The following is a 23,185-nucleotide window of genomic DNA, read 5'->3' on the forward strand; positions in this document are numbered from 1 at the left end:
GTTTTCATTAAGAAAGAAAAAGAAAGAAAGGCCGTGAGAGAGAGAATGAGAAACTATGAAACCTCCAACTTTCGGAATTTGATTTCTTGAGCTCTGCAACTCTAATAAAAAATTTAATCCAATAAAAGTGTTCATATCTTCATATTCTTCACGTTGACGTTATTTTTGTTTGGAAGAAGTCGCTGGAGGGAGCCATTGAGCCTTCCGTTGCCACAGTCGTGAGGAGCGTTGCCGTCAGGAGCTGTCACCGTTACTGTTTGAGGCTGATCGGAAGAGTGGAGGTGATGATGACGCTGTTGCGTGTAACAACAAGCGGCTGTGTTACTACCGAAACTTTCTACCGCTGTTACTGGACAAGAGAAATAAGATTTTTAGGTACATTTGATTTTGAGGGTTTCGACGAGCTAAGGTAGAGGTGTTTTTTATGATTACATGAGTCTTATGAATTGAATTGAATTGTTTGGATGGACGTGGTTATTTATTTGATTGATTTATTGAATTATTGAAGAAGATGATTATTCTAATTTGTTGATTTAATTTTGTTGAGTTGGTTATTATTGAACTGATTTTTTTATTTTGGTTTCTGAATTATGATAGAATGATTTGAGAAGATTGGAGTTTATTTTGGTTGATTGATGACAAGTATGTCTGTGTTTTTTCTCTGATTGTAAGGGTGACAGTGCACATAATCCCTCTAATGGTGATAGGACACATAATCCCTCTAACGGTGACAAGACACGCATTCCCTCTAATGTTATTAATGCGCAACAGAGAGACAGTGTCCAGGTTAGCTACCAGCACTACTACATAATTGACTTTTACTAACATTTAAAAAATGTTACCAAATCATATTAAAATGTTACCTATGTATATTAGTAATATTTTAACAAATGTTAAATATACCCTATGTTACTAAAGAGTTTTACTAACATTTTTTTAAATATTTAATAACATTTGGTAAAAATGTTACAATAGATCTTCTATAGTAATATTATGAGAAATGTTACAATAGACCTTTCTTAGTAACACTTAAAGAAATGTTACAATAGATATATTTTGTAACACTTAAAAAAATGTTACCATAGATATTTTTTGTAACATTTAAAAAATGTTACAAAAGATCTTTAGTAACATTTTTTTAGTTATATTATACTATTTAATATTTTATATTATACACAATATAAATATACTAAAATTAATTACTACAACATAAAATATTTCATTAAATTCACAAATTCACAAAATAAAATTTTTATAGCCTCTTTTATTAATCAATAATCATTATACAAATTTGCTTCGTGATACAAATAAAATAATAAAAAAAAATACTTATAGCATTTAAACTCTACAACATTCCATATAAATATATATAAGAAAAAAAAAAGTGATACAAATATTTTACCAATCACACAAGAGAACAAATATTCAATGCTAACCAAATGGTTCCAAACTTCTTTCTAAACTTGAAGGAGCTTCGGCCAAAACACATGGTCCTTAATTTCACCATCACAAAATGCTGGTGTTTTCACTCTGCGGTGTCCATCACTGCTCCCTTCTCCTATACTTGACTCCCACTAAGTAGCATATTCTCACCTGCTTAGGAACATAAACAGCATACTCACTGTTTCATGTCATCCTTCCAAACAAAGTGCTCTGACTAGTCCGTTTTCTTCTTCCCCCAGCCCCTTTACTCCAACCTTCTTTTCCTCCAAAGATGTTGTGTCCTGTGCCATGCCATCACATTTCACAATGTCAAAGAATACATCGAAAGAACTCTTATACTCTTAGGTGCCTTACCTCTGGCAGGGTTTTCAACTCAGTGATCTCATTCCCCAAAGCAGCAATCACCAAAACCAAGAACCCTCAAATGTGCCATAAACGTCAATTTGGTTATTAGTATGACTAAGGCATATCAGAAGGGGGAAGATTCTTCATTATGGCCTACACACAGTATCATTTGACACAAAAAAGTCAGAGTCTTATTCATAAATCAATAATTCATATGAGAATTTAAAAGAAAATAAACACTGGTGAAGCAGGAAGAAGTAAAAGAAACTTCACATGTTATACCTGCCCAACAGCAGTAGGATCCCTAAACTCTGTCTGCTTTCCTTTTATCTTAGACCATAAACCCATTGCATTATTACTGTCAAGGAAAAAACATTATTAATAAAAGTTAGTGGTTTACAATGGTGATAAACAATGCTATTACAGCCTCAGGTATATGTTGACTGGCGGGAAAATGTTTCAACTTTCAACTCACCATTAGTAATCGCCAAATCTTACACCAGATTTTGTAATGCAAGCATCAACTAATGGTGCTACATCTGTCTCGCTAGGTACGGTTGCTCGTAGAGATACCTCAAACAGCTGTACCAACTGCCTTTTAACATTACCCATGTTTTCGGCACCCTGGATCGAAACAAACAACATTAGTCCTAAGATCAGCACCTTATTGCAAAAACTTAGGATGCCCTATGGGAACTCAATGAACTTACAACTGCCATGGTTGACAATGTCTGTGCCGTAGTTGCCGTTGTAGCAAATTTTCAGTATGCAATATTCAGTAAATCTGTCTACACAACAGCAACAAAACGGACTCATGTCATCGATGCAGGGTGTAATCAGGGGGGGAGGAAAAAAGGAAAGAGAATCAAATAAGCCTTTTAATAATCAACTTCTTAATTCATGACTGAAAATGTAATTTCTATGCCAGTACTTACACTTATTACAGTCTAAAACACAAGAAAGATTCAAACCCAACAGAACTCAAGTCTAAAACTTATGTCTACAAACAGATAAGTTGTATACAAAACTTGAGAGCGAAAATCCAACAAGAGACCCTTCTAGCTCTTCAAAATAAAAATAAAAATAAAACATACATCTTTTTAGCATGAGTAAGAAAGAAAAAGGGCAAACTATAAAGCTCATCAGATTGTGACCGTGCCGTGAAGTAAACTTATTTCTAGTGGAACAAAGCATAGAAATTGAAATGAATATTTGAAAGATAGAGAGAAAACTCACTAAAGGAAGATTGTTACTTCTTGTGTTGATGAGTAATGGGTTTTTATCAGGATTCCCCTTATAATCTGTGTAGATTCTCCTATAATTTGTTGAGCTTCCGTTATGGAATTGCCATTTATAGCACCTCAAAGGCAAATCAGTAATGGAGGGAAATAAGAACGGGACACGGAGGCGCAACAAACACCGTTAAGCTTAAAAAGGAACAAAAACTGCACAAAGTCATGGTATATACAGGCTCACACAAGTTTTTTACTGAAGGATTAGGCATATCCAAATCTTGCAAGTTTTCCATGTGCAGATATTGTACTGAAAACTTGACTGGGCAGGAGATGTTATATTATCACCTAAAATAGCCAATTCTTTTTTCTCCTTTTCGAATGAAATAATACAATATCAGCAAATGAAAATGTTAAAAAATTTACCTCATAAACACAACTTAAACAGATCACGTATTGAAGTCAAAATTTGGCATCCATTAAGGTAGAACAAAGTGAACTGAAACACCTGAAACAACTGAAACACCTGAACTCAAAAGCAGGTTTCTTCTTTAATTTCCTTCAATCAAGCATGTCCTTGCCAGTGCAGTTGAATAAATAATTGCATGAGACATGCATTCAAGTATAGCATAAATTGTTTTAGTAATTTATGATATGTATATCTATGTGATTAGCAATATTCTTGTGCTTACATGGTTAAACTACTTTCAGCCTTAGTTGTATTAGTTTAACAGAATTTATTTGCAAGAAAATTCTCCATCATTTGTATAATACAGAATCTTGCATGGTAAGTTATGGAAAATGTACTTTAACGTTAAATGACATAAATCTGCACCACAAGAGAATGAGCTACAAAATCTAATCACAATTGATTGAGAAAACAATAACCTACTCCAAAAGAATTAATTGATTTAATAGAACTAAAGGAAGTTTTATTTTCATCCAAAATGCCATGAAAATGTATACAGAGAAATTTTATTGAGATATTTCTTCAAATCTTACTAATTGAAAACATGATTTGATTTTCATTAAAGAGCTACTTTAAGCCTTCTAGCTAATTGAGACATTTTATATTCTCATTAGGTTATCAACAACCCTTTTGCATCAATGTAACCAATTATACTATTGGTTCTTGGCTTTTGATTGCAGTTTACAATAAAGTAAATAAAAGCAAACTTCTAATTAGATCAGACGATAAAACAAATAGAAGCAATTAATCATTTTTTATGAGAAAGAGACAATACCATTAGATGCTGCAATTTCTCAAGGCCTTTTCCAATTCTTCCAGATAATTCCAACCCAGCAAGATTGATCTTAGTGACTCTTCCTGTTGCTGGATTGCATTGAACCCGGTTCCATGAACAAGCACTTGAATCATCTTTCCATGAAGCAAGAGATGAAGAAGGGTCATGGAGGTCTGATTTGAACACAATCAGACCAAGAACATCATCATTTAGCTGAACATTATTCATGTCATTGCTATCTCTATAGCAAAAACTCAAAACTGGTTAGTTAACTAGTTAAGTTTACAAACCTAAATAGAAACAGAAACAAAACAGGCTTGACAATATCTTATCACAATAGTCGTAACATGTCACATTATATCCAAGTCTTGCTTCCCTCGTTCTAGTTACTAACTACTAACACTTTGCTTTCTAGTGCAAAATATTGCTAGGATAACTAAATGAATTTCAGAAATGAAGCGAGGAAAGAAAAAGGAGCACCTTAGCAGCTGGAGATGCAATTCTGAAATCACCAGTGTCCTCTTCGGGATTCTCGGAATTGAATTAAGCAGATCTTAACATTAGGAATTAAATCAATTCATGGCCAATAAATCTTAACAAATATATACAAAAACGCTTAAGAAGATTGCAAAGAATAATAATGAAGCAGTGAAAATTAGAGAAGAAAGAACACGAAAGGAGGTTCTTCTCCTCCTCCATTAGACTCAACTCAAAACAGAGAATAACAAACCCAACCCTAGAATTTGTTGAAACGAGAGAGATTCAAGGAGCGGAGGAGCACGATCGAGAGCGCCAGTGAGATTGAGAGCGAGAGTGCGAAGCAGAGAACGAGCACCATCGAGAGCACCAGTGAGAGCGCCAGTGAGATTGAGAGCGAGAGTGCGAAGCAGAGAAGGAGCACGATCGAGAGCGCCAGTGAGATTGAGAGCGAGAGTGCGAAGCAGAGATTGAGAGTGATAGTGTGAAGAAGAACGCGATTTGGAGCAGGTTCCCTGATGTTTCTTCCGTCCCAGCAATTAGGGTAGTCTCCGATTTTGATTTCCAGGATTGGAATAGGTAACATTTTAAAAAATTTTTAAAAAAATTATATATATTTACTAACATTTCATTATAAATGTTACTTTATATATAATTTTGTAATAATCACTAACACTTTAATAAATGTTAACCAATAAATGTTACCAAATGCTTAAAACGTAGTAGTGCAGACATGTCGGGTTTGGCTATATAACTGACGAATGAGCTCATTAGCCGTAGGACAGGCATACATCATAATTGCCTTTATTTTCTTTGTTTGTGTATGCTTAAGTATCTTGGTTTGCCTATCTGCTGAATTCTGTTTAACTAGTAACTGTGAATACTTGCTGTAACTATTCTTTAAATATATTTGCCTTATATTTTGTTTGTGCTTGTGATTGATTTCTATTTTGAGTTTTGATGGTGGTTGATTTGAATTGGGTCGGAGGCTGAGAAAGATTGGATCAGTGATAAGTTTGTTTAAAATGTTTTTTTAGTAAGCGATGCAATGTATGGAGTATTGTTTTGTGTGAAATTTTATAAGAAAAATATAAGATTTAAATTTGGATAATGAACTGACATTCGTTGTGACTGAAAATAGTTTTATTTAAAATATCTTCTTATAACAATTTTTCAAAATCCTCTACAGCTTTATCTTTTCAGGACGGACGAAGAAGCTTGTGGTGTTTTAGTTAAGTACTTAGATATGTTGTTTCTGTTTGTATACATATGTTATAGATTTTTCCTTCGCTCTTATTATTATAATATTGTAAGAGGGATAGGAGTTGTGTGTTTTATTTGTATATTATATTTATAAGCTACTTATGTAAGAAGTCTTGTATATAAATATATGCTAGTTTGTTTTCAAGTTAAAGTATTTTTTCGGTTTTCAAAGAAATTAGCAATACAGTGTCGAGTCAAAGGCTCCTATTTTAATATTAAGTATATAAAGTAGTTGTAATACTTCTTGCTATCAGAGTGACGTAGCCGGAAGCGTGACATTCTAATAGTGAGGATGTTATAGTAAAGTATCGTTATCCTATCCCTAGGTTAGATGACATGCTTGATGAGTTATATGGTGCATGCATATTCACTAAAATTGATTTGAAAAGTGGGTATCATCAAATTAGAATGAAATCAGGGGATGAATGAAAGACTGAATTTAAAACAACACATGAGTTATATGAGTGGTTAGTAATGTCTTCTAGGCTAACTAATGTACCTAGTACTTTTATGCGTCTAATGAACTATGTTTTGCTAGAATTTTTTAGTAAATTTGTTATTGTCTATTTTGATAATTTTTTCATTTATAACACTTGTTTGGATGACTATTTGTCACATGTTTTAGCTATTTTGGAAGTGTTTCGAAAAAATTATATGCCAATCTTAAAAAGTGCACATTTTGTATTGATCGAGTTGTGTTTCTTGATTTTGTTGTGAGTGCGAGTGAAATTGAGGTTGATGAGAAAAAGGAAAAGACTATTCGTGAATGGCTAACGCCTAAGAATGCTTCTGAGGTAAGAAGTTTTTATGGGTTAGTTGGGTTTTATAGGAGATTTATAAAAAAAAAAAATTTCTATCATTGCTGTGCCTTTCACAGAGGTTATCAAAAAAGATGTTGGATTTAAATGGGAAAAAAAACAAGAAATTGCATTTCATACCTTAAAAGATTGTTTGTGTTATGCACCTATTCTTGTTTTACCTAACTTTGATAAAATCTTTGTAATTGAATGTGATGCTTCTTGGATTAGTATATGTGCTATTTTGATGCAGGAAAAATGAGCTATTACCTTTTTTAGTGAAAAGTTAAATTTAGCTCAGCGCAAATATTTAACTTATGACAAAGAATTATATGCTTTGGTTCGGGCTTTGGAGGTTTGGCAACACTACCTCTTACTTAAAGAGTTTGTGATTCACACGGATCATGATGAATCTTTGATGCACTTAAAAGGACAAGATAAGCTTGATAAAAGACATGCTAAATGGGTGAAATTCATTAAAACATTTTCATATGTGATTGTCTTTAAATAAGGTAAAGAGAATGTCGTTGTTGATGCTTTATCTCGGAGGTATGCTTTGATTATTACACTTACTTGTAAGTTGTTAGAATTTGAGTTTTTAAAGGAGTTGTATGTAACTGATTCTGACTTTTCTGCTATTTATACTTCTTGTGAACATGGTGCATTTAACAAATTTTATAGACATGAAATTTTTTTTTTCGTGGTAATAGAATTTGTGTGTCTGCTTGTACAATGAGGGACTTGCTTGTTCTGGAATCACATAATGGGGTTTGATGAATCATTTTGGTGTGCATAAGAGATTGAATGTATTATCTGAACATTTTATTGACCACATATGCATAGAGATTTTAAAAAAATTTGTGCTAAGTGTATTGCATGTCAACAGGCTAAATCTAAATCTTTACTACATGGTTTGTATACCCCCTTACTTGTTCCTATGCATTTGTGAGTTGATATTTTCATGGATTTTGTGTTTAGTTTGCCTCGAACTAAGAAAAATAAAGATAGCATTTTTGTTGTGGTTGACAAGTTTAGTAAAATGGCTCATTTCATTGCATGCCATAAAACTGATGATGTAACAAATATTACTGATCTGTTTTTTAGAAAGATTGTGCGCTTGGATGGTGTTCCCCAAACTATTATTTTTTATCGTGACGTAAAACTTTTGAATCATTTTTGGAAGTTTTATGGAGTAAATTAGGCACAAAATTATTATACTCTACTACTTGTCATTCTTAGATTGATGGTCAAACTGAACTAGTAAATAGAATATTAGGGACCTTATTACGTACTATTATTGTTAAAAATTTAAAAACTTGGGAAGATTGTTTAGCTTTTATTAGTTTGCTTATAATAGAAACATTCATTCATCAACAGGTTTTTCTTTTTTTGAACTTGTGTATGATTTTAATCCCTTAACTATCTTGAACTTATTACCTTTGTGTTTGAGTGATCTTGTTAGCTTGGATGCAAATAGCAAAGCTAAAAAGGTTAAAGAAATGCACGTGAAAGTATGTGAGTTGCTTGAAAAGAAAAACAGGTCGACAGCTCAAAGGGTGAATAAAGATTGACGACTACTTGTCTTTGAACCTGGTGATTGGGTATGGGTTCTTTTGAGAAAGGAGAAGTTTCCTACTCAAAGAAAATCCAAGTTAGACCCTAGGGGTGATGGTCCATTTCAGGTGCTCGAAAGGATCAATAACAATGCTTACAAGATTGACTTTCCAGGTGAGTATAATGTGTTAGCTACTTTTAATCTCTCTGACCTATTTCCTTTTAATTTGGATGCAGATTCGAGGACGAATCTTTTTCAGGAGAGAGGGAATGATATGAGCTCTGTACGTGGGACAAATTGAGAACTGTCATATGCCAATTGGTCCAATTACAAGAGCAACAACTAAGAGAATAAAAGAAGACTTTGCAAACATGACTAAATTACTTGTTCAGGAGATGCATCAAGAATTGGGCAAGACAATGATTAACGATTATGAAAAGTCAAATGTCGTACTATTTACAAAATGAGTTGAAAACTCTCGTTAGTCAAGATGAATTAAATATGCATTACTTTCTTAGTATTTATTTTATATTTATTTTATTTTAGTTTGTTTTGTTTGTTATAGGCCTAGTTATGATTTGACCCATTTTTATTTTAGTAAACTTGTGAGTTAGGATTTTAAACTTAAGAGGTATAAAAATTCTCTAAAATCTGATAGCTACTTTTTTTTTCTTAATTTTGATGAATGAAAATTTCTTTGAGAAACTTGGATGTGAATAGAAGAGGTAGAGTGATTTTCTTAACTATTGCATCAAGAAATCAAATTGAGATAAATGAGTCCCTTTCTTTAATTTTTCATCTTACTCTAGATTACGTTTCGTATCAATTATTATATGTATTTAACATTTAATATTAAATTTTAAATATAGATGATATACTAATATGAATAATAAAAGATTATTGAATATTTAATATTTTTATATTATTTAATATATATACTTCGATATGTTTATGTCAAAAAAAATTTATTTTTATATGTTATATATTTATTTCTATAACTTAAAATTTTTAGATTCTTTAAAGAGGAAAGTATCGTTTTTGTCCCCAACGTTTGGGGTAAGTCCTATTTGTGTCCCTAACGTTTAAATCGTTCTATTTGTATCCTTAACGTTTATAAAAGTAATTCAATGTTATCCTACTATCAATTATACTAACCAATCAGATTATATTTTTCAATTATTCACACTTGGATGTATCCATTCTCAATTAGGTCTCAATTGAATGTGTTCGATTTTAATATTATACACACTATTTGTGTTTATATTCAATTATGTCCCTAAAAAAGTGAATTATGTAAATATTGTAGGAATTAGTTTCAACATTTGATGAGCTATTTTTCGGAGTATATCATCGATTCTATCACAGACATTTGTATTCTAACTTCAAGAAGAGATTTTTAGAACTCAAACTAAAGCGCTCATGATGTGTAATTGACGGCAGGATAACATTGAATCACTTTTACAAACGTTAGGGATACAAATAGGACGATTTAAACGTTAGAAACACAAATAGAATTTATCACAAACGTTTGGAATAAAAACGATACTTTCCTCTTTTTTAAAATAGTTATAAGCTCCAAGTAATCAAAATACTTTTAATAAACATTCTTATTAGAATTATGTATTGCTACATATTTCAAAAATAAAAGTTCACTCTTTCGTTATATTAAAAATTAATTTGTTTATAAAAAAAGAAATACTTATAGAACCTGCTTAATCATTAAAGGTTAAATTTAAAATCAGTCCCTAGAATATTTAAGTATGACTCTGTTTGCCTGAGGAAAAAATAAAGTGAAATTTGTAAATAATGTTTAAGATAATGACGACTGAAAGTCATAAATTATATTATATTAAATTATAAATTATAGTTTTTTTTCTAATTTTTAAGTGAGTAAATATTTAAATATAAATAAAAAAACAAAGTGTTTATTTAATAAATTAGAGGATAATTTAAATTTTTAAGAATTTTTTTATAGAAAATTACATATCAAATTTATCAAGCAATGAACTTTACTTTTACTTCTTAGCTTCCAATCAAAAGCAATATTAGATAGTAAATTAGATTTCTTTTATTCCAGAGCATGAGAACCATCAATCATACGATTCTTCCTTAAATTACAGAGGAGTGCTAGGGCCAGCAACTTTTGTGTTTTGTAACTATCAATTGGTCATCAATAGTGTTTTTAAATTTTAATGGTGTGAGATTACATCCAATGATGAGAGATCACTCACTTTTCTTTTGATGGTTAAGTGCTGGCCACAAAACACAAAAGTTGCTGGCCCTAGACTTTCTCTTATATAAATATAGCTGCATTACAAGGCACATCGGTTCTCACACACAGCTTATAACTAACTAATCAAGATTTAGAAAGAACTTTAAATTACTAAAACAAAGATAGTAAGTAGTTAACCAGCAACTTATTGAATCCAACACCGTATCTAATAATCATAACTAGAACTTAATTAGCACCATCATTTTAAATCATCAAATCAAACCTCTTTGACTTGAACAGCAGTTGCAGCAGCAGCAGCAGCGGCAGCTCCTTCTTTAACTTCACTCCCCTTCTCCTTCTTCTCCTCCTTAACTTTCTCTTCGACTTCGAAGGCGGAAGCCGGAAATGACCGGGATAGCCCTGACGAGATCTGGAAAGTGATCTTTCCGGTCGGTGGGTTATCGACATAGATATCAGTGAGTGTGAGCCAAAGAAGAAGCTCCTTGGTCTTGACACCAGTGAGCTTCTTGATCTTCCCAACCTCAACATACGCAGTGACCTCAGGGGCATAACTCACAAGCTTCCCAATCTTCTCGAACTTGTGTGTTGAGCTCTTTTTCTGCTTCAGCCACACGAACCCACTCTCCTTTTCGTACCCACACTCCTCCATGTCCTTCAATGGAAGTAACCCATTGGGTAACCCTACTTCCTTCAGGAGAAGCTGTGTTTTCTCTTGGCACAGTTCATCTCCTCGGTACACCTCTGATTTGGCCTTGATCTCTTCGGTCACTAGAGACATTATTATCTTTTTTTGGTTGTTTGCTACGTTTTGGTGTTTGATTATTTCAAGGGAGATATAGAGGTTAATATATAGTTTTGAATCAATGGCATTGCCCTTACTATGTCCCATTAACTTGCTTAGATGCCATTGTCATTCATAAATGCGCGTAATCGGTAGCTCGCGCAATATTAAGTTACAATAAATTTGATGGTGCTACGATTATGTACGGTATAGAGATAAGTAGGGGTGGAATTAGGTTAAATTTTAAGAAGGAACTAAAAATTATTTCACAATAAAATGAAGATTGCAATAAAAATTTTAGAGGAAAATAAATTGAAAATTACATATAATCTATTAAAAAAATTGACAATAAGTTAGTATGATTTATCCTAAATTTGATTAAATTATTTTTCTCCTTTTGATTTTAATAGGGTGAGCACGGGTAGCGGGTACCCGATTATCCGTCCGAACCCGAACCGAACCAATTAAATTGGTTCTTAAACCAACGGGTAATCGAGTCTAATTCGAACCAAATCGATGGCTTTTGTTAGTGATTGGTTCGGGTATCGATTTTGGAGATGCGGAACCCGAACCAACCCGTGAACTCGATCATATATTAATTAAATAAAAAAATAAAAAAATATATATGACTTTTTCATTAGACAATGATTATTCATTATTAATATGTTTGGATTTTAATGAGTTCAGTTTTTAATGTATTTGATGTTTAACATGTTTGGATTATTTCTATTGATGTTACATGTTTATTGTACTTGTTGAATTTTTAAGATAAAAATTTAGTTTTTCTTTATGAATTTCAAAATCATCGGGTACCCAATTACCCGAACCGAACCAATTCGTTCTTAATCGGTTTGGTTTGATTCGGATACATATATAAAAAAATACAAATCCGAACCAAACCGAACCAATTATATTTTGATCGGTTCGATTCTAATTTTACCATAAATCCAAACCAAACCGACCCGTGCTCACCCCTAGATTTTAAGTGATATTTGTATTTGTATGCTAATGATGTGTAGATCCTAACAAAAATTTGGGTCACAATTACTATAGAAAACTTTTTGTTTTTTTGTTCGTGAAAAACTCAAAACGTCCATAAATTTATTGATAAATGAATAAAATTAATTTTATACTTACTAAAAATGAATAAGCTATTAATTTTATCCATGAATTAAAGTTTGAAATGTTAAGATATTAACCAATGAATAAAATTAATTTTCAGATTTTTTTACACAAAGTTTAAATTATCTTTCATAAACATAAAACTAATTTCATTAACTTATACATAAAATTTAATTTATCACTATTCTAAATTTTCATTAACAAAAAAGGTTGTATATTCTAAACTTCAACTTTCTAAATTTAAACCAGAATTTCTCTCTAGCTAAGGTATTAATAGTGCTAGATGCTAAGGAAACGTGTGGCATAGAGTTTAGGGTACGAGTAGTTAGACTTAGACATTATGATTTAGGATTTTAGGGTATCCCCGTTAGGATATAAGTACAACCATACAGATGGGCCACACAACTACACAAGTCAAGTTCGAATTAGTCAGAGACTCAGTGTGTTAGACAGCTGGCGGATAACCCGAAGAAAAATTAGATTATAGGTTTTACTGGTGGAAAAAAAAAAAAAAGGATCATACAACAAGTTTTTGGTACTTAGGCTCAAAATTATATTTACATTTATAATTAAAATATGAATAAAATTATTAAAATAAAATGTGACTAATTTTTATACTTATAAAATGTTTGATTATTTTGTAAAATGATTAATTATTTTACTGTAAATATTTTGATTTTTTTTAATATAATTGATATTTTATTAAAATATATAAAATAATATGTATAAATTTATATAAATATATAGTGATTAATTTATAGTGTTTATGAAACATTGTTATTCTTGAAAATAGAAATGAAAGGAGATTGATTCCTCTTATACAACTTTGATCCATGTGAACCACCTAGATGATTAATTTACACTTGAATGCAAGAGCCAGCGCAAAAATTATATTATACTCCTCCGGTTCTCAAATAAATATTTTTAAAAATAAGTTAGGACAAAATTAGCCTTAATATTAATAATTGTATTTAACTAATTTAAATTAGTCGAATAGTCAGTTCATTCGTTTGCTTAAATAGATGTCGAAGATTTGAATTTTACCTTGTGTATACAGCAATCTATTAGCCAGCGACAAACTCTTAAATAAAACTCAGATTTACAACATATTATTAGTCCATGTCTTATCGAGTTGAACGATACCATGAAAACAAAAAATTAATAATTGCATTGTCTTTGTATTTACTAAATTATAAAGTGAAATGCATATTGACATTTTTTCTAATTAATGAACAATTCTACCTGTTATTGCCTTGCATGGGTAAATTAAGAAACCATAGTATTCAAAAAAATAAATAAATAAATAAACAAGCATGTATTTTGTATCTCAAAAATACATAGTCCTAGTTTAGTTTATAAAACAAGTTAGACATCACATTTAACTTGACATTATATCTTTTAAAATTGTTCACATTTAGTGAGAAAGTAATGTGATGTCACATTTTAACTTTGAAGTACAATTTTTTATATTAAATTTTGTAGGTACTAATGCAATATTAGGGCAAAATATATATATTTAAATAGAGCAGGTTTTAAAATTATCTAAATACAACAATTAAAAAATAATTATATCTCGGTCTTGTATTGAATCTAGATAAGTTGTTATAGGGTATAAAATTTTATGAATTTACAAATAAACCTATATGACATATCACATTTTATGAGAAAATGAAAAAGCAACAGAAATCGCTATAGATAGTAGTAATTTACGAAAGAAAAAGTGTAAATACATAAAACGCAATACATAACAGCAGTTTACATGAATTTGGTAATCCTTGAGAGGGTATAGAGATTTATAAATGAAATTTTGTCTATAAATACTAGTTAAACGTGATTGTGATGTAGAGTGATTAAATACAATGTCAAGTGAGGATAGTTTCGTAGCTCATGTATACCACAGGGAAAAGATTCAGAAAAGCAAAAGAGAGAGTATAAAGTTTACTAATAAAGAACCTTTAAGTATTTTTATCCATTCAACAAATACTTTGGTAGATATTCAAACCAGTATATTACAGATGTTTGGGGTGTGTAGAACCAAGCCTGTGAAGAAATTATTCTACAAGATTATGATTGCCGTGGTGTTGGCTGCTTTAAAGTATGATACCTTTTTTATAGGATTCGGTACATATCTGTAAATTCTGTTTCATTGTTGGAAAAACTTTCTAGAGGTGAGAAACCATGAGTTTTATGCAAAGCTTGAAGATGTTATCACCAGTTCTGCGGGATTAGCTCTGAATCCATAATCTGTTGGATTGGGGGCTTCAAGTTCAATGCCTGTAGTCATACTGGTGCTGGTGTTAGTGGTATCTCCATCTTTTACAGTTGATTTAAACCACAATGATGGGGATGCTTGTGTCATGGGAAATAATCGTTTTTTTAGCAAGCTTATGATTGCAATGGTTGGTTCTCTTCATGATTTCTAATGGTGCGAAGGACGGAGGATTAGATCGAATTGATAATACAATGCGAGAAGATGATTCAAATGAGAGGAGCCTGCCAAGATAAGGTGGGGACAGTGATGAGATACAGGAGCAATTCAGCCACACAGCAGTACCTGCCACACTTTTCCATCATAAACTTGGAGGCAATAGCGCAACAACAGGAGTTTGAGTCTACTTTTTGGGGTCAGGGATTGTACAATACAAATGTTCCAACAAAATTTCAAATTGGCCAATCATTCCAGAATAAAGAAGAAGATGTACTTAGTGTCAAGAGTTATAGCATCCATCCTGGAGTTGAATATAAAAATCTTGTTATCAGACCACCTCAAGTACCATAGAAAGTGCAAAGAATTTGAAAAATGATGCAATTGGTTGATTCGGATTTCACTTCAGTAGAGAAAGGGTATGACTTGATCCACCTTATGCCACTCAATCACAACAAAATAGGTCAAGCTTGTCACCGCCTTCTTAACCTCGAACCCTCCTTAACAAGTTTCCTCGGGTGAATTATCCCCATAACCTCCCCTGAAGAATATGGCTTCTACATAAATTGGAAAAAATAAACCATTTTTAGATGACAACATAAAAAGAAACCATAATATGAAATGTAATATGATTTAAAACCTGAAACTACTTACATCTTGAGCCTGCAACTTATCCAACGCAACCCTCATTCGAATAACCTTCGGCTCCTTCTCATATAAGTAGGCAGATATTCCACCCATCTCCAATTCCATCATTAGTTCAACGTATAGAGACACAAAGGCATTTATCTAAATATCGCCAACATAAAACACTCAATCATACTTGGATGTCAATGGGAAAAAAATGTGTTGAAGCCATACGACCTCAGTGTGGGGAACTGCTAAAATATCCATGACTGTAGTAGTTGCAGCGGTCTGGCTAGGTTGGTTACATTTTTGTTGGCCACCCAAAACATGCATTTGTACAACTATTCGAGAGTGATCGAACCCCAACTATACTAACTTAGTTTCTCTAGATTTGCCACAAATGACAACCATCGAAGGTGAACCCAATTCTCATTCTTGTCACGCAACAGCTGAGTAGAGAGCAATATCATAATATAGACCTGAGCGTGTATACGCACTTCTCTTCACTCGCATTGGTTAGGAGCACCTTGAGCTTCTCATGGAATTATATGAAGTGAACTGTCATATGCTTGACCTTATTGGTTTAGTCATCGACGGAAGATTACCAAGTAGCTCTTCAAACCATTTTCATGCTAGCTTCTCATCAGAAATGAATTGTGGAAAATCAGTGAGGCACCTGCTAACCGCCTCGCCATCAATAAGCAACCCCAACTGGTACAGCAACTGGTGTGCGTTTCAGGATGCTTCTTCTTAATGAATGCACTGACCAAAGACTCATCCAACCTAAATCAATGGTTGTTCAGCCTTGCCAGGTAGTACAACCCGACAACCTCTAAGTATGGGATGACCCGATCGTGTAGATACATCACTTAGTTCGCTGCATCAACAAATAAAAAGTTGACCCTAATCAAATTTTAATGAAAATTCTAACAATAATAATCAACTAAAAAATTTTGATTTTTATAAATTAAAGTTGGTGAATGTCTTCTAATCTTCACTAAAATATCCAAACACAATATCATTAACCTCACTATTTTTCTTCAAATTATATGAATCAAGATTAATAGATAATAAAACTAGCATGTTTAACGAATAATAACACACTATCATCAATCTTATGACTATCACTCCAAATCTACTTTCTTTAATCAATAATATATCATTACTTTTCTTTGAATTAACTAAGAACAACTTTTTACACTAACTTTTTTATTGAGTTTCCAGCAATGTGGACAACACCGTCTAGTCAATAACCACGATCATCTTCTTCCAATGCCACACCTATGTGTGATCCTTGTGATTCTCTCTGAAAACTTTCCAAAATAAAATTTTGAAAACAATCGAAATGAATAATTAGTAGCTAGCAATTACGGTTTTATAGCATCTAACACATAAAACACTAAAACGTGATTGGTAGTAGCAGATTTGTCCCATCGGTTTGTTCATAAATTGTAATTTTGGATAATGATTTTATCCCATTAAATTTTTCACGTAAACCACAATGCTTCATAGTAGTTTATTTATAAATTGATTAAATTCGTAAAACCTTACCCCCTACAACAATTTATCTAGATTTGCTAATTGATATAGAATGAATATGTAATTATTTTTCAATTCTTGCATATAGATAATTTTAAAATCCACTTTATTTAAATACATAATTTGTCAACAATGTTAAGTTGAACTTTCAATGATGTATTCGATATTAATAATTTTTAAAATTAATCTGATACGTTATAATTTAGGGAGTAGAATCTTTGCATAATAATCTTTCTTGTATAATGATTTAATTTCTACCGTTAATACAAGCACACATTGTTAAGACGCACATTATTCGTAAGGTAGTTAAAATTGCGAGTCAACTCGTGAAATCGCACGAGTTTCAGATTCTACTCCATCATTCTGACTTGTTTATGTTCTTCGAGTAAGAAGAATAGCGTTCGTGCAGAATCACTGAAAAAACTCTTAAAATGATGGAATCACGCTTCTGCCGACGACCCATGCCCAAATTGTGGTGATGAAGACGCTCAAAACCCTAGTCTTGCTCCATTTTCACTGTCTCTATATTTTCTATTTTTGAAATCATTATGTTGTCTTTGTCTCTCACTAAAGCTCTCTTCTCTATTCTTCCACTGTCATTACTCTGTCGCTCGGTCTTTTCCCTGTCTTTCCTTATGAATATTGATCATTGCCTTTACTTTTTCATTTTTCTCTTTTTTCTTTCTTTTTTTTCCTCCTCAGTTTTTCAGTCCTCTCAACACTTATGCTCTGTTTTTCACTACTCTTTTTTTTGTTCTAATCCATTAATTGATTAATTTAGAGTTAAACTAGTTTGGTAGAACAAAAATATTAGTAGTTTATTATTAAGAAGAGAAGGAAAAACTTGAATCACATGGACAAATAGAAACATAGGAATTAGGATAGGAAAATATTCTAATATTTGAATTTTTCTTTTTTAAAAAAGATTGGAAGAATTATTATTGTTGAATTTGTTTTGTTATATTTTAAATGTTAGTTTCCATTTTCTATCTTTTTCTACAATTATTGAATCAGGGTTGCTACACATCCATATAACCATGTAACCAAGTTGGCCCAAGCCCAAATAGAATCAGGCGCATTAAATGGCGAATGAAAACATGCGCCAGAGACGAATGAAACCCCTCCTTTTTCATTTGCGCTTCATTATGAAAAAATGTTACATCTTCTTCAACACGAAACCAATACACGAAACGACTCATTCTCTTCGAATCTCTCTCAACATCACTCAAACTTAAATCACGTTCTCTGCGAAAACCACTATTGGAAAGGAATCGGGAGAAGATTTTGCAAGCAACAACCAGAAACGAACAAAAACTGCAACAGAGAATACCAAAGGTATGAGAAAACTACTATTCATTTGAAATCTTGCAATGTCGCGTTTCTTCTAGTTGCATTTTAGGTTTACTGGATTGATTTGCTTCGTTTAGTAGATCGAACTTTTGTGAATGTATTTTTTACAATATAACTAGGCCTTGGAATGAAATTTGTTGTTATTTTCATTCAATTTAGTGGATAGTGTAACTAGGGCTTTGAGATTTGATTGGTTCGGTGGCTTTTGTAATTTTGATTCACCAAGTGAATGTTGTTTGGTTCGGTGGGTTCTTTTTGTGATAGCATGCAACAAATCATTTCCTAGCTGTTTCATTATTTATAATGTTTGATTCTGCACATGAATGAGTTTCCTTAAGGCTGTCCTATATAATGCTAGTAAGAATCTTCAGTTTGGATCCCTTTGAGAAGCAAATAGTGTATTGTCCAAATGTATCGCTCTTGAATAACTTTGTCTTTCTCCCTTTCTACAATTTTTTTAAGCATGAGTTACACTTGTCAGCAATTTTAGCAGAAAAATTGACAATATCTCGAGACTTGATGTAAATGAGTTTTATTTAGGACAATTGATATTAGAGACAACTCTTTCACTTTGATAAGCCACACTACTGTAAAATTGTCTCATTATATTGGATAGATATCAGTACGAATGGTAGTTAACCTTGATACTTACAGAAAGATATCAAGTTTTAATAAGAGTTTTTAAAGAAGCTAATTTGCAAATGTCATTTTGAAAGAACACCTAATTCATGAAATTTGAAAAACTTTTATTTTGAAAGATGTTGATTTGATTAAGATATACATGCTTATTCTTATCAGTGTGGATAGTTTAACTAGAGCTTTGAAATTGGTTGTTACTATCTTTAGTATTTCTTTTGCAAAGAGGAATACTATTCTTGTTGATTGAAAGTTGATCACCATTTATTAACCACACGAACGTTGTTCGGTTCAGTGGCCTTTGTGAGTTTGGTTCAGCAAATGAATGTTTTTCGGTTTGGTGGCCTGTGGCATTTTAATTGACTTGATTAAAATATACATGCTTGTGCTTGTTGATGTATTGAGTGAAGTATTGACCAAAATTTTTCATTACAGCAAAACAGAACAAGACAATGGCAACAATGAAGGAGAAGCCGCACTATAACGTAAGCAGATTAAATATATTTATCCGCTTTCATTCGAATAACATCTATTTTGTATTATAAATATATCCTCACATTCTGTTTCAAAACTTGTAGAAAACTCATTATTGCATATGCCAAACAAAGGCAATAGCAACAGTATATAGGGATATGAGTCAAGAAAAGAAAGATATAGTGGAAGAAATTAATAGCATATACTATGATAGTAAATTCACCTCTGGGGATTTAGATAGTAAATAGCATATACTATGATTGACTGGTTGTAATTAACAATATTTTGTTTAACTTGTTTAAAAAGTAAAAAATGCTTACTTCAAATGTATATATGTCAATATTAATGTAAATGTTAATGTTAATATTTATATTTGATTCAAGATGGATTACTCATCTGAGATGCTAATTTATATATCTGTTGGAACTGTTTGGCTGCTGTTTTATTTCAGGTTCTCAGTGATTGCAATCACTATATTTATCAATACATTACGAACACCAAAAGAACACAGTGAACGGAAATTAATACACTGGACAAACCGAAAGTTGCAAACACACTAAACCCCTAAACCCTGAACCATAAACCCTAAACTCTAAACCCTGAACCCTTAAACCCTAAGACCTAAACCCTAAGCCCTAAACCCTAAACCCTAAAGCCTAAGCCCTAAACCCTGAACCCTGAACCCTGAACCCTGAACCGAAATTAATACACTGGGCGAACCGAAAGTTGCAAACACACTGAACCCCTAAACCCTAAACTCTAAACCCTGAATCTTGAATCCCTAAACCCTAAACCATAAACACTAAACCCTAAAATCTAAATTCTAAACACTAAACCCTAAACTCCTAAACCCCTAAAACCCTAACCTTAAACCTTAAACCTTAAACCCTAACCCTAAACCCTAAACCCTAAACACTAACCCTAAACCTTAAACCCTAAACCACCCTAAACCCTAAACAACATAACCCTAAACCCTAAATCCTAAATCCTGAACCCTAAACACTAGACCCTGAACCCTGAATCCCTAAACCCTGAACCCTGAACCCTGAACCCTGAACCCCTAAACCCTGAACCCTAAATCGTAAACTCTGAACCCTGAATCCTGAACCCAGAAACCCTAAACCCCTAAAACCCTAAACCCTGAAAATCCATCCAAGAAAGAGTTTTAAAACTCCATCAATGTAAGTTAAAAATATTTATGTTACTCTTTTAGATTTTTTAATAATTTTTATTTAATTAATCATACGGAAAATGTAACTAGCACTACACCTGATTCCCGTTTCTCAAAATAAATTCTAATTATTCAACTTAGAAATTAATACACTAGACGAATAAAAAAACTGCATATATCAATATATAATTTCACAAAGAAGTGACTATTTATTAAAGACTAACAACAGTCAGAAATTAACCCTACTATAACCATGGTGAACCGAAATTTGCTCATGGGTGAACAAAAATTTACATTAATAAAAACTAAAACTTGTACAATCCTCTCTTGGATAATTCATATCTGGTGCATTGTAAAGAGTGGAGCTTGACTGAATCGATGATCCGGAGTCTAAAAGGTTCAACTACAAAAGACATAATTAATATATTAGCAAAATGAACAATTGAATTTTTAACTAATCAAAAGCAAGTCAATTTTACCTCACTTGGAGCTGTCTTTTTCTTTTTCTTCATGACATTTGAGATCTTTTTTTTCAGGTTTGATCCAAGTCTGTTCTTGGGCCGACCTCTTGTTTTGACACGTGGTGGGCTTTGAAGGTTATTCACATTGCTTAATGTCGCTTCTTCCTGGGTTAACAAACTTTTTCCTTTGCTTCTCTCTTGATATTCTTCCATGCAACGTAGCCAACACTCAAATAGCCATTTGAATGATTGGATGTCCTCATTTTTCATCAGCGCGCATTCGAGAAGTGTCGATTGGCCGTGGTGATTCACACCCACAAAAGAACCTAAAACCAAATTGTACCTGCATAAATAACAAGCAGACCGTGGTGAACCGAAATATATACATGCACTGAACATCAAAATATATTTGAATGAACCAAATACCTGTTTGTGTTATAGGTGGTGTCAAATGAAACCACGTCTCCGAAATACTCAAATGCAGCCCTGCTTCTTGCATCTGCCCAGAATGCATGTTTAATGCAGTGATCGCCTTCAAGGTTGAGCTCAAAGAAGAAATTTTTGTTCTTCTCTTTCATTCTTACTAGGTACTTCCCAAATTCTTTGGCATCGTCTTCTTTGGAAATATGCCGTATTTCCCTTGTGATGTAATTTCTGACGTCTTTTTCTATAAAACCTAGTTCACGGTGGCTGCCAGCTGCTGCCACAAATGATTGGTAAGTTTTGCTTGGTCTGATTCCGGCTTCCTCGTGGATTTTGATGGTGCGACTCATGAACATGCTAAGCTCCCTGTGTTGTTTGAGTATCTCAGCCTGGTCTGGACAACAAGGATGTGAGTGATTCAAAACAACTTTAGAAATTGTCCAAAGACCAACATCCTTCATTATGTGTACGTAAATTCTGGTCGGACAGTTTAACCCAGCTAAAGGGTTTGTCTTCAAAGTTGGAGATATCTTGGATTTTCACCTCCCCTCTCTGGTGCATACAATTAGTTGATTCTTAATCTTGTCTCCGTCCCGAGTCGTGTTTCTTATTTTCGTAGAAAAATCGAAAAGTTTGGAATAATGTTTGTAGAACTTTCCAACTTCTTCTAGTGTCTTGAAAATCATTCCCACCTTTGGGACAAATTTTTCATCCACAACACAGCTGGTCTGCATGGTGAACCGAAATCTTAAATATAGTGAACCGAATTCTTAATTACGGTGAAACAATTATATAGTGCTTAGGGAACAAAAAAGAATATATTCGTCTAACTTTTTTTAAACTCCTTTCTACATACCGAATCGTACACATGGACATGGTAAAACAACTCTATAGTACTTACCAAATCGAACAGTTACTCACAGTGAACGAAACCATTATACAAAACCAAATTCGAAATAACTCTATCTACAATTTACATATTATCAATTCAATTCAATTCAGATACAGATCACCTCAGTCCATTCAATTCAATTCAAATAAAATTAGCAATTGCATTCCATTGAATTTGATTCAAAATTCAATAATCCAAACCTCATCAAATTGATGCGTTTCGGAAGAATTATCCAAATCGCACTCATTCAACTGATTTAAGTTGATTCATTAATTGTTTCAATTCAGAAGTGCTGATTGAAGAAGAAAACGAAGAAGAAGAAAGAACGACGAAGCTAGTTATGTTGAAGTCAATCCAGATCCATAATCCAGAGAAGAAAAACGCGAACAGAGGAGAACAACAAATTTAATTAGGTTGAAGAAGGAGAAGGAGAAGGAGAAGGAGAAGGAGAAGGAGAAGGAGAAGGAGAAGAAGAAGAAGAAGAAGAAGAAGAAGGTTTACGGTGAGAAAGGTTTACGTTTAAAAAGGTTGATCACGCAAAAGAAGGATTACGTTATATACGTTATATGAGGCGCGTGTAAAATAAACGAGTGTAAAACGCATATAGTAAAAGGTACTTAGATAACATTCATGTAATTTTTATATGGATGTACAACTTTTTCGTTATTGAATTAGTGAATGGAAAACAAATAGGA

The 23,185-nt window shown here is 32.6% G+C and overlaps 2 protein-coding genes and 1 long non-coding RNA gene across 11 annotated transcripts; all 3 read right to left on the reverse strand.

Moving 5' to 3' along the window:
• Positions 1-1,263: 1,263 nt before the first annotated feature.
• LOC107616739 (uncharacterized) lies at positions 1,264-9,193 on the reverse strand. 9 transcript variants are annotated; one of them, XR_015899100.1, is made up of 8 exons: positions 4,745-9,191; positions 4,265-4,437; positions 3,025-3,537; positions 2,499-2,576; positions 2,264-2,412; positions 2,071-2,146; positions 1,798-1,941; positions 1,264-1,724 (listed from the first exon to the last, which is right to left on the reverse strand). It is a non-coding gene; the product is annotated as an uncharacterized LOC107616739 (long non-coding RNA). The 9 variants fall into 9 exon arrangements; XR_015899103.1 differs by having other exon boundaries at positions 3,025-3,342; positions 3,447-3,528; positions 4,265-9,183; XR_015899102.1 differs by having other exon boundaries at positions 3,025-3,342; positions 3,447-3,537; positions 4,265-9,183.
• Positions 9,194-10,401: 1,208 nt separating this feature from the next.
• LOC107619464 (uncharacterized) lies at positions 10,402-11,516 on the reverse strand. The gene has a single exon (XM_021111437.2). The coding sequence runs from the start codon at positions 11,476-11,478 to the stop codon at positions 10,846-10,848; it is 633 nt and encodes a 210-aa protein (XP_020967096.2). The 5' UTR covers positions 11,479-11,516; the 3' UTR covers positions 10,402-10,845.
• Positions 11,517-18,314: 6,798 nt separating this feature from the next.
• LOC148544164 (protein FAR1-RELATED SEQUENCE 5-like) lies at positions 18,315-22,474 on the reverse strand. Its single transcript, XM_088498882.1, has 6 exons — positions 22,455-22,474; positions 22,291-22,345; positions 21,602-22,128; positions 21,194-21,518; positions 21,033-21,117; positions 18,315-18,397 (listed from the first exon to the last, which is right to left on the reverse strand). Exons 1-6 carry the CDS (start codon positions 22,472-22,474, stop codon positions 18,315-18,317), a joined length of 1,095 nt encoding a protein of 364 aa, XP_088355008.1.
• Between the last annotated feature and the right edge of the window lie 711 nt (positions 22,475-23,185).

This window comes from Arachis ipaensis, chromosome B9 (assembly GCF_059453495.1).
Source record: "Arachis ipaensis isolate K30076 ecotype BB chromosome B9, ASM5945349v1, whole genome shotgun sequence".
In the NCBI taxonomy this organism is placed as follows: Eukaryota; Viridiplantae; Streptophyta; class Magnoliopsida; order Fabales; family Fabaceae; genus Arachis; species Arachis ipaensis.